General features: G+C 39.7%; 1 protein-coding gene across 1 annotated transcript; it reads left to right on the forward strand.

The window, feature by feature from the left end:
* Positions 1–384: 384 nt before the first annotated feature.
* GMNC (geminin coiled-coil domain containing) lies at positions 385–9,046 on the forward strand. The gene is made up of 8 exons (XM_046003649.1): positions 385–400; positions 1,179–1,389; positions 1,441–1,622; positions 2,614–2,621; positions 3,313–3,487; positions 5,142–5,230; positions 6,791–6,907; positions 8,429–9,046. The coding sequence occupies exons 1-8, from the start codon at positions 385–387 to the stop codon at positions 9,044–9,046; spliced, it is 1,416 nt and encodes a 471-aa protein (XP_045859605.1).
* Positions 9,047–11,847: the final 2,801 nt, after the last annotated feature.

Raw genomic sequence — 11,847 nt, forward strand, 5'->3', positions numbered from 1 at the left:
GCCCCATTGGTTTATTGCTAGGGCTTCCAGAACCAGGGATGAGATGGCTTAAACATTTTCTCACATTTCCGGAGGCTGGAAATCTAAGACCAACGTGTTGCCGGGTTATCAGTTTCTGAGGACGCCTCTCTCCTTGACCGGCAAATGGCCACCTTCCGGCCTTGTTCTCACATGAACTTTTCTCTAGGCATGCCATCTCCTGAGTGTCTTCCTCTCTTTATAAGCCCCAGTCTTACCAGATTAGGGCACCACCCTTATGATCTCTTAACCCTGATTCTCTTCTTAGAGGCCCTATCTCCAAATACAGTCACATTCAGGGCTGGCAACTCAACACGCAGATCCCGAGGTAACATGATTCAGTCCTTACAAATGACCATTACGGAAATGGCTATAACATGCAGTGAGAAAAAATAAAACAGAATTGTGATAGTTAGGAGCATGGATGTTAGGCCAGAGGTTCAAACCCAGAGTCTACTGCTTGCTAATTGTGTAATCAATGGTCAAAAATTTCTTAACTTCAGTGCTTCATCACTGAAACAGAGACAATAGCATAGCTGCCCCCTAGGTTATTGTCAGTTGAAATAAAAGTTGGCTATTAGTAGTAGATGGATGGTTTTAAAAATGGCATCACTCCTTTATCTCCTGTGGATTATAACCTCATAGGAATTGTGAGAATAAAATCCAAGAGGAAAGATGGGGGGAACCAAATACTTTGAAAATTATTTTTCTTAATTGTAATAACTTATTCTATATAATCATAGTTGTAAAGATAGGACCAACACAGAAACAGACACTTTAAGTTCTTAAATTTGTAGCTTAATTAATTCTTTATTGAGCACCCATGACCGGTTAGGAATTGTTCCAGGCACCTAGGAGACGACATTGAACAGAATGGACAGGAATGGCTATTGCCCCCGAACTTTCATTCTAGAATGGATATAGATCATCTTCACATTTCACACTCACTTCAGGAGTTGGGGAAAAGGAGATCTATCAAATAGTAGGAAAAAAGCCAATCAATTCACAATGTCATTCAGTAAATTGGTATTGGTCATGTGGCCAGGAAATACACAGGAGCAGTATTCTGTCTGGGGGCTGCTGCACCTGCTCCCCAAGTGCTGTTCTGATCCCCGAGACCCTGCTTTAGGCTTTCTCTGACCCTGATGCCGGGGCCACAGGGCCGACAGTCCACCCCGCCCCGCTCGGGGAGCCGTGTTCGTGCAGTCCGGCCGGCGGCGCGGTCCCCGCCCACCCCAACTCCCCGCCGCCCGCGGGCAGAGAGCTGGCAGGGAGCGGGCACCGCGCGGATTTTGAAGCTGCGCGGCGCACCGGGACGCTGAGCGCCGCGGCAGGTCTCACAGGTCTCAAGGTCCCCGCGCGGCCGTCGCCGTGAGTGCCGGTGACTTTGGCTTCAGGTCTGCTGAAGCTTCACGTCACCAGTTTGACAGCCTCGCACCGAATCAGAGGGCGGCGCTCGCCGGGAGTCCCAGGCGTCACTGGGAGTTCCCGCAGATTAGAACTCGCCTCTCCTAGCTCCTCCCCTCAGTCCCATTTAAAGCTCCCACAGCTTTCCGAAAAATTGAGGGCTCAGTTTCTGCAGCGCCTTCCTCCACTGCAAGATGGTAAGTGAGGAGCCAGTGTTTAGGTAATGCGCTGGGGAAACCTGGGGGCTCTGAGAGCTAGTAAACTCTGCATTTAGAATTTCTTACACCTTGAATGCAAGATTTCTGGGCTACCTTGCTTATTAAAAGGAGTCTTCTCTGCTGCGCCATCTGCTTATTTCCCCCCTATCTTCTCCCTCTCATTCCCCATCTCTCTCATCCTTTTACCCACTGTGTTATTTCTACTTTCTGTACTTTCTCCCAACTTTCTTTCCCTCTATACCTGCACTCACTTTTCTTTCCACCTGTTTCCCCTAGATTAGACGCATATTTACAAACATTTGGATTTGAGTTAGTCTAGGGGTGTTGGAGATTTGTTTTCTTCTCAGGTGTCAATTGCATAATAGTTCAGCTTTGATTTCAATAATAACCTCGGGAAAAGAGATTCAAACATACTTTTAGAATAAAAGAAAATAGTCCTTGATAAACTTTGGGCTGAATTTCTTTGGTCTGCACTGCCCAAGCTGGACTTGCTTCAAGACTGGGCTTTTTCAAGACTTAGCTTACTGGGAATATTAACAAATTGTGACTTAATTAACGTTTTTCTGTGTGTCTCTCTCTTCTTCTTATTTATTCTCTCTCTGTTTATGTTATGCCCAAGAAAGTCCTCAAGTCAACAAAAGACTTGTAGTGGTCAAAAAGGAGTTTTTCCAAAGCTGAGCGCTGCTGGAATGAATGGCTTTTTACCTGATTAAACATTGACAAATAATTAAGAATGGCCTATTGTACAAATTAACCCAGGAAGGCTGCATATCTGCCCCTCTTGGATATTTGGAAAGAGTGTGTGTTTGAAGTTTGAGGAGTCGGGGGCAGGAGCGTGTTCACTGGCTCAGAACACAGTGCAGAATAGATGCCAGGCAGTTAGGAGTGGCAAGATAACTTTGCGAGGGCATAGAGACCTGGTGCTGGAGAGAGCTAGAGCCTGCTGTCTTGGCTGACTAACATATTTCAGCTTTGATGGTATGTTTACTTGGAGTGACTATATGTGCTTGTGCTTAGAGGAGCAAATGTATTTAGTTATCTCTTTAATGTATCTATATGTCAATACGTCCATTTAAAACCATTTGGACCCCATAGGATCCAGCAGCATTTAGAGCCAGAGGAAGGAGGAAGGAAGACATGGGGTAAGTTTATAATTGAGAAACTAAGAAGCTAAAATAAGGAGGTTTCCTTATATGTTATATTCAGTCCATTTCAGCCTTAGCATTCTGGGCTCTGTGTCTTTCAAGGTTATTAGAAATATAATTAAGGCATTTGTTAGAAAGAGCCAAATAGTTCTTAGGTCTTTCAATCAGTAAGTAGAATTCCTTTTACATAGATCCTGGATAGCCTGTAAGATGACTCAGTCATGGAAACAGAAAATAATCCTGGATATTTACAAATTTGGTCCATCCAATACTAACCTGTTCTTTGCTGAGAGGTACTCAGGAAAGTACTGGGTAAACCAAGAGGCTGATTCCCTTTTAGTAATTATGTATTTTGACTGCTCGAATTAATCTGGAATTTGTGCTTAACACCTGTACTGTTTTTTGATTCATTGCATGTAATTTGTGTCTCTTTCTTCCATCCTTATTCTCCTCCAAATCCCAATCACCCCATCTCCTGGGACCCTCCCCACCCCTGCTCTGATCCTTCCTACTGACTTTCACAGAACACTGTTCTGCCTTGCCAAGACCAGTACTTTGTAGGAGGTCAGAGTTATAATTGCCCGTATTCCACTACAACGTCAGAATCTAGTGTTGACGTTTCCACGGAGACTTGGGTCTCTTTCTGGGCTGCTGGTCTCCTGGACAACAGAGAGCCCCAACAAGCACCACAGGCACAGGGTAAGTTCTGCTCGTCTGCTTTCCTGGTAGGTCTGAAGCCCTTTTCCAGCACCCATAGTTGCAAAGCATCATGAGCCAGAACCCTGTAGAAGAAGAGATGCTATGGGAAGTTGAAGAAAGCTCAAAGACTCCTGAATTTCACAGCCTAAATAAGCTGCTTTTCTATACTTGCCAGATACTGAAAATGGGACTCTTCTCCTTGTCCACTGGACAACATGTATTTCTCCCCATACTTAACAGTTCCTAGAGACTTCCAACCCACTAAGGGATTGAGGGTTGGGTCAAAGTTTTATAAACAAATACTGTAAGATGCTTTTGGAGTCAAGATACCAGTTGGAGCATTTCTTTTGGAATTCAGGAAAGTTCCCCTGAGTTTAAGAGGGAAACAAGGAAAACTAATAACTTACTCTTTTACTTCCTAAGGAAATTCTATGAAGAGCATCCTGTAAAAAGAAAAAAAAAATGATTCCTTTTGCTCAAAGAAGATGTCAGCTTTGGAAGGAGAGATAACTTTGTGATGAAAATTGTATATTAATTATCACCTGGGGCTTAGTAAGCAGTATTTGTAAATATTAAAGGAATTTATATATTAATACTCAGTTTCTAGAAAAACTGGTAGGCACTTCAGAATTAAGTATCTGAACTCCTGGTTCAGCCACATTATTTTGTATGCATGTGAATTTGAGAAAAAAACAAACAAGAAGCCCCAAAATATTGAAACACACATATAGGTCAGGAAGGGAGTTGTTCAACTTTAGTTTTCTGCCACAAGCAACAAAGAAGACAGAATGCCCAAGAATATGAAACCAAACTTTATAAAATTTGATTCCTGTCACCCTACTCATCATTCTAATTCAGTAAAAAATATTTCAGTAATATGTCAGTTTCATTAGCGATGGGGAAGAGTCGGACTATACTAGATGAGGAAAATAAAATAAAAGTAAACCAGTATAGCATGCCCAAACATAGTTTTTACTCATAGTTTGCTATCAAATATGGAAAAAAAAAAAAAAAAACCTCCACAAAAGCATAAAAGACAATTCATGGTATAGTTTGGAGATTTCATCAAGGTCTTCAGAGAAGCAAGATCCAAATGACTTTAAAGTAGGAAGTGCTACCACTTATAATTCTGAGTACTCTCCATCAGGTTTAACTGGCATGCAAATGGGCAGAGATTTTTATCTGGGGAAAAATAGTAGCATCAAGAATAGCATTTGATTCTAGAGCCAAACACTATGTTATCAAGCATAAAACCTTAGAAAGTAAGATAGAAACTTGGAAAACATAGTGGAATTGCAATGTTATGCCAAGCTGGGGAAGGATCAATAAATATCTGAGTGAATTCATAGTACAGATGGGATGGTTTTTATAAATTTAGTGGGAATTTATATATTAAGAAGAAATATGGACCTCTTAGCTCCTAAAAATTCACCCTTTCAGCCATTTGGGCATATAGTCTATAAATATTTGTCTTTCACAGCAGGCTTATCCCTTCTGAAAGGCTTTAAATATGTTGTTTCCTGTGTGGAGGCTATAGTTATTTTTAGAAAGGTAATTGAATCTATTAAAATATCTGAAATCCTTCAATGAGCTCTGTATTACACAAAAACTGCAAGGGTGTTTTCTCACTTATCCATTTGGTATTTTCACAAAGAATCATCCTGTGACTCCAGTTTCCCTGTTCCTAACTCGTGTTCATGGGAAGAAGCTCAGCTTTCCTCTCAGCTCTACAGAAACAAGCAGGTATGTGTAGCTCGTCAGAATACTGAGACTGGACCGACATGTTCCATATAGTCTTTTTTTTTTCCACTTTTATTTTCTTTTGATTTTTTTTTGTGAGTATAACAGACTCTCAATGTTATGTTAGTTTCAGGTGTATAACATAGTGATTCAGCTTCTCTATACATTATGCTCACCACAAGCGTAGCTACCATCTATCACCATACAATGCTACGATAATAACGTTAACTGTATTCTCCATGCTGTGCCTTTTATTCCCATGACTTACTCATTCCATAGCTAGAAGCCCGTATCTGTCCCTACTCCTCACCCATTTGGTCCATCCACCCACCCCCTTCCCTCTGGCATCCATCAATTTGTTCTCTATATTTGTAAGTCTGATTCTGCTTTTTGTTTGCTTGTTTGCTTGTTCCACATATGAGTGAAATCATATGGCATTTGTCTTTCTCAGGCTGACTTGCTTCACTTTGCATGCAGTTTATTCTTAACATCATCCCTTGATGTCACCTTGCTTCTTTTCCCTTGTTAAATTCATATATTGACTTTCAGCTTAGAGCCAAAGTGGATATATGTCCAGAAGGATAGACATGAAGATAGATGATCAGTGTCACAGGGAAAAACAATGACAAAGTCAACAACAACATCCAAAACCCTGTAGGAGGACCTACAGTCAGGCCCTGACTTCACACATTGTAATTATATGACCTCTTGAATCCTCTTTTACCTTATCTAGGACATTGAAAGATTTATGCTGCCTTCCTGAGAGAGCTGTTGCAAAGACCAAATGATATACTGAGTGTGATTGTATTTTTTTTAAGATTTTATTTATTTATTTGACAGACAGAGATCACAGTAGGCAGAGAGGCAGGCAGAGAGAGAGGGAGGAAGCAGACTCCCTGCTGAGCAGAGAGCCCTATGCAGGGCTCGATCCCAGGACTCTGGGATCCTGACCTGAGCTGAAGGCAGAGGCTTTAACTCACTGAGCCACCCAGGCACCCCGTGTGATTGTATTTTTAATCCATAAACATAGTCCATCACTTGGAGAAATGATGATGATTATTAAGTTTTTGCAAAGAATGTTTCATTTTCCATGTTTTATTTGTTGTTGTTCCTGAGAGAGTAATTTAATCTAGTAGATATACAAACAGATCAATCTGAAGATGAGGGAAGCAAACCCCCTCCTTGTTTTTCTTCTTTTCTTAACATTCAAGGAAAGAGTCCAGCGAAACCTTTCTAAACACATTTTTCTATATTTAAACAGTTGCACGCAGCTCATTTTCCTACAGAGCTTCCCGATCCCCTTGTGGTTACAATCTTAAAAGTCATATAATCTCTTCAAATACTTTGCCATGAATAAAAAGTTCAGAGCACAAAACTGAACAATGAGGTGGTAGGTGGGTATAGATTGAATTTAGGACTTAGAGTACAAGGGCTCCCTGAGGTTTGGTTCATAAAACAAATAGAATAATAATCAAGTTTAAGCAAGTTAAGGATCAGTGGCGTTATTATAAGGTTACAAAGTCAATATAGTAGAGGGGCCTTCACCATTGTATGTTTTTGCAGCTCCAAGATACTCTGGTGCAGAAGGAAGAAGAACTTGCTAGGTTACATGAAGAGAATAATCATCTCAGACAATACCTGAATTCTGCTTTGGTTAAATGTCTTGAGGCAAAGGCCAAGGTATGTAACTACCCCTTTTATAAGAGCAGAGCAGTGATTTGAGAACAGAGACCATTTGGCTAACACTGCTTGATTAAGTGTAGGAAGTGTATTGAACAGCATGGCTTCAAAGCATTCATAGGCTAGATGGATTTTTCTGAAAGAAATACAGCACTTCCTCAAGAATTTTTATGTATTATTCCTTGGAAGAATCCAGACTGCTTATTTTAGCCATATATTACCAAAAGAGTTGCTTAAGAATAGTAAGCCAGTCCAGGGAATTGCTAAGACAGCAGAAGTTATTCAAAAGACAGAGTTAAATGGATGGAACCCTGGAATGGGAATCAGATCTGAAAGACACTTGGTTTTTTTAATTATCTGCTTGACTTTGAGTACATTTCTCTGTCACTTAGCCTCACTTACCTTCATCTGTAAATGCAGGGGCTAAAAGATTCTTTAAGAATATCCCCAGCTCTGAAATGTTATGAATAGGGCGGGAGCCCAGAGGTTTTGACTGGCAATTATGTATCACCAATTACATTATCTTTCAGTGAACGTTTTTATCTTATACTTTTAAAATGGATTATTTCTAACTCAAGGACAAATAGTTTGTCCATAGTCTCTTTCTGTTCTTCTTCCTTTCTTTTGGGTTTTGTACTTTTGTTATCTTTTTGCCGTTCTGTTATCATTATTGCTTCTGTCATCGATCTTTACCTTGCCACTAGACACACGGCATTATTTGATATTATTTTATTTAAATTGATGATGCTTCTTACACCTTCACTGGAAATAACAGTTGAGAGAAGAAAGGGTACCATATCTGTTTCCTTTACAATTCCTTTACAACCCAGTCAGCTTTGTTAAGAAAAGGAGCACATCTCACAGCTATGAGCCACCATTTTGTAAAAAAGGACATGTATTAAATTAGTAAATGAGATTGATTAGACAGTATTTTTTCTCTTTTCCCCAGTTGTTCAAAGTGTGGAATAATACATATCATGTGAGAGTGGTCTGAAAGTTAACAGAATAAGAAGAATCAGTGTTAGATATTGTTTCAATCAACCGCTCTGTCTAGATTCAGATGATTAGATCTAATGTAGGTGGCACGATCCTTAGTAAGACTCTAATATGCCCGTGCCTCAGTTTCTTCACTGAAGTGGGTTTTATAAAATGAGATGAATATGCCTGTAGTCAGCATTCAATACATGATAGTTACTGTTGTTGTCATTATTATAACAATAATTATTTCCATGAATTGAAAGTTTAAAGATATTATTCATTTCTTTCAACTTTTAAATGATTAGTAGAAAACATGAATTGTGGTTTCCAGGTAGTTACTTGTCACTATATATTTTAATTTAGAGACAGAAACGAATCCAATTACTTTTACTTAGTGCATATGTGAGAGAATAGAATTTTAATCATGCTTTTAAGGAATTAAGATGATTAGTAAATATGTGAAGGAGGTTTAATTAGATAACAGTAAAGAAATTATCTTGGTTGACTATCTGACTGTATATTTTCCAAATACTACTTTCTTAGAAATTGCTGTCATCAGATGAGTTCTCCAAAGCATTTGGACAATTCAGAAAGGGAAAGAGGAAACCCAAAGAGCAAAGATACTTTCCCCCTGAGATCCCCCACCACAAAAATGCCAAGAGAAACCTCTCTAGTGAATTTGCTAACTGTGAAGGACAGCCTGGGCCCCCTGTGGACCCCTGGGTTCTTCAGACCCTTGGGTTAAAAGACCTCAACACCATCGATGACACTTTATCAGCTAACTACAGTGCCCACTCCTCTCATCCCAGAAGAATTGCCAGCACAGTTCCTCCATTTCTGGATGATGCAGTTGATTATGAAAATGACCCCGGGGAGGATCTGCCAATTGACTATGGAGGTGACCCAGCAACCCCCTCACATAGCACTGCTGGGCACAGGGAAGATTTTCACTTCCTTTCTCAACTTTCAGATCCCCCAGAAGGGCTGCAAACTTCTTACTATACTTCTGATGTGTCACCCAATAAAACAGAGATGGCCTTTTCCACATCCCTGAGCCCTCATTGTAATGTGAAAACTCATTCCTTCCACCAGGGACAAGCCTTTGTTTGTCGAGATGAGGAGGGAGGCTGGAAGTTTACCTGGGTCCCTAAGCAGTCTTAGTGACCTCCCTTCTATCACGAAAGACTGCCATAAACTCTGTTTACAAAGACCTCTCTTGCACTTGAACCTGACTATTTGGAACACAGAAGCTTTTGCCCTGACTGTCTCCTGCCACTTTAAACGTCACTCTCAATTACCCACTTAAATCCGCAGAGAACAGCTTCCACGAATCCATAATGAAACATGCCTGCTCTTCTTTCACCTAAATTTGACTTGTTTACACACCAACACCTGCTGTTGACTTCATCCCTTCGCCTTGTACCTGAAAAGGTATTTTCCAATTGCCTGAATATTCCCTTCGAGGCCCACATATGCTGTTCCAATTATAACAAGTCTAACAGCTTTTCTCCTTTCATCAAGCAGTTTAAATGTTCACAGCCTCTACCTTCTCACTTTTAGCCCGTCCTGTTCCTCTTCATTTCTGAAAACTGCCTCGAGAGTGAACACTATTATCGCTCCAGGTGTCTGTTCTTGAGTGCTCAGATCGTGGGGGTGGGGTAGAAACCAGGGTCTCTGGACATCATCATTCCCAAAGACATAATGTAGATGTGAGCAGTGCCACGTGTGGAGCAGTTCAGTAAGTTATGTGCCCTGCGGAGTTGACAAAGAGCCTCTTCAATGAGTTGCAACTCTACTGAATAAGCAATACCACTGATAAATTAAAAGATGAAAAAGAATTAAAATTAATTCAAAATATGTCACAGTATATCAGCTTCTATAGGCACCTGGCATTGCTTCTTTAACCAACATGACTCAAACTAGAACATGGGTAAGGGATGCTTGATAACAACAAGTTGTCATCCTCATCGCCCAGATGCTGTCAAGGGTCTGGTCCTGCCAGTATTGTCTAGCCCAACTCTGTTGTTGTCACCCTCATTCATTCACTTATTCATCTACTCAGTTTTCCATTCATTGGCCCACGCAAAATATGTGTACAACATCTGCCATGTACCAGGCACTGTCCTATGGGGTGGTGATGGAATAAATAGAGAGCAAGTTAGACCTTGTGGCCACCCTCATGAGACTCAGAGCTAGTATTGGCTGTGACCTTGAGAAACCTAATTCCCAAGGGTGAAGATTCAGTTTTCCTGGCTGCAGAATACAGAAGATGGATGAGACCATCACTAACAGTCTATAAACTGAGACTGGGTCCGTCAGCTTTACTCCAACACTGCCACCCCAGCTCACTCTTCTCTTTCATTTTGATAGACACTATAGGTATGTTGGATGAGCTTTACATACAATTTTTCTTAAACATGAGCCATTTCTAGTCGACACAAGAAACCATTGCTCTGATCACAGTATTCTTTTTCTGTTATGAGCCCATGTTGTAGGTTAATTCAGTCTAAGTATGTGAGAGTAACTTGCATCTAACAAATTGAGATAATAATTTTTAAATAAGTGTGCATAAATATAATGTAAATTTTGACATCAAAGATTTCTCTCTTTCTAAATTATTTTAGTGCTTGTGTTAGTTTTCCTCAAGCTCTCTATCTTTTGCAGAATAATTTACATATCAACGATGTGTACCTCTGTTTTTGGAGAAAATGTCAGTTAGCAATAAGATCCACCAGGGTGAACCTCTTTCCTGTTTTTCTGTTCCCATCTCTCAGTAAGTCATGTCGTACCATCAGTGCCTGAGAACATGACTGTGCCCTTTGGGATTCTTTGTAACCAGGACATGACTTTTGTTGCTGTTGCTATTTGGTTTTTGTTTTATTTTGATAATTGTGAGCAAGCAATCTGTTTTAGAAAGTTTTCTTAACCTCTAGTTTTCTTTATAATCCATGGAGGAGAAACAAAGATATTAACTAATATTATTCTCCAGAGTATTTTCATGACTTAAGAAGAGGTAGAACACACTCTATTTTCTAAAACAAAACAAAGGAAGTAACAAAGAAGTGCTTAACTCTGCAGTATCTGTGCCCCTGGTGGGTGAAATTTATCTTTTTAAAATAACAAATTTAAGAATTAAGATTAAATAATTAAAAATTATTGTACTTTAACACCCTAGGAATCAAGAAAGCAACATAACTACTTTAAAAGTTGAAATGATTTAGCTGTAAAACAAAATTGATCAGTCAACAAATACTTACTTTGCATTTTTGTGTGCTTTATCACATGATATATACCATGAGGAAACATCCAGGCTTCGCACAGAGCATTTGGTAGATAAAACAGAGCCTTATGAAATGTAACCATTTTTAAATGAAGCTTGATCTCAGCCTGGTTTAAAGAAATTACAGCACGTTTGTGATAAATTATGGTAACTTGCTCTGGCCTATACCATGGATGAAAGAAAATTACCACATTTCTTGAGACTACATATCTATAGACATTTGCTACTCATTTGCATTATGTATAAAAGTTCTTTTGTTGATGTTTGAGAAACTGGAAATTTCTCTCACCTGAGTATATATTCTATTATGGTTTTACCATGCCACTCCTGTAATCCACAGGTAATATTTTATTAATGTAAGAGGAGAAATGAAAACTAAGAACTTGTGCTTGTGATGAATAATACCTTTATGTTGTGTGTAACATTTTCTAGTCATGAATTTTCTTCTCCTAGGTTTTAACCATAATCCTATTGATCTGTACCTCTTTTGTATGATGTATGTGGCCAGACCAATCTTCAGCATTTAGGGTCGAAGGGCTCTTTTCCTTATCTAGGATACATTAATGAGGCCTTCAGATGTTAAGTGGCCTAAAAAGTCAGGTGCAACCTAACCTCCCATAAAAACTAGTATCTGGCATCAATATTTAAAATTTGATGACATTTCCAATGTTCTCTGATCACC

Source organism: Meles meles, chromosome 4 (assembly GCF_922984935.1).
Source record: "Meles meles chromosome 4, mMelMel3.1 paternal haplotype, whole genome shotgun sequence".
Taxonomy (NCBI): Eukaryota; Metazoa; Chordata; class Mammalia; order Carnivora; family Mustelidae; genus Meles; species Meles meles.

What these genes read in the sequence shown, in the direction of transcription:
- GMNC (XM_046003649.1), top strand. An exon ending in GTCCCCGCGCGGCCGTCGCC is followed by an intron (nt 1,390 to 1,440) that starts GTGAGTGCCGGT and finishes TCACGTCACCAG; the next exon opens with TTTGACAGCCTCGCACCGAA. An exon ending in AGCTCTACAGAAACAAGCAG is followed by an intron (nt 5,231 to 6,790) that starts GTATGTGTAGCT and finishes ATGTTTTTGCAG; the next exon opens with CTCCAAGATACTCTGGTGCA.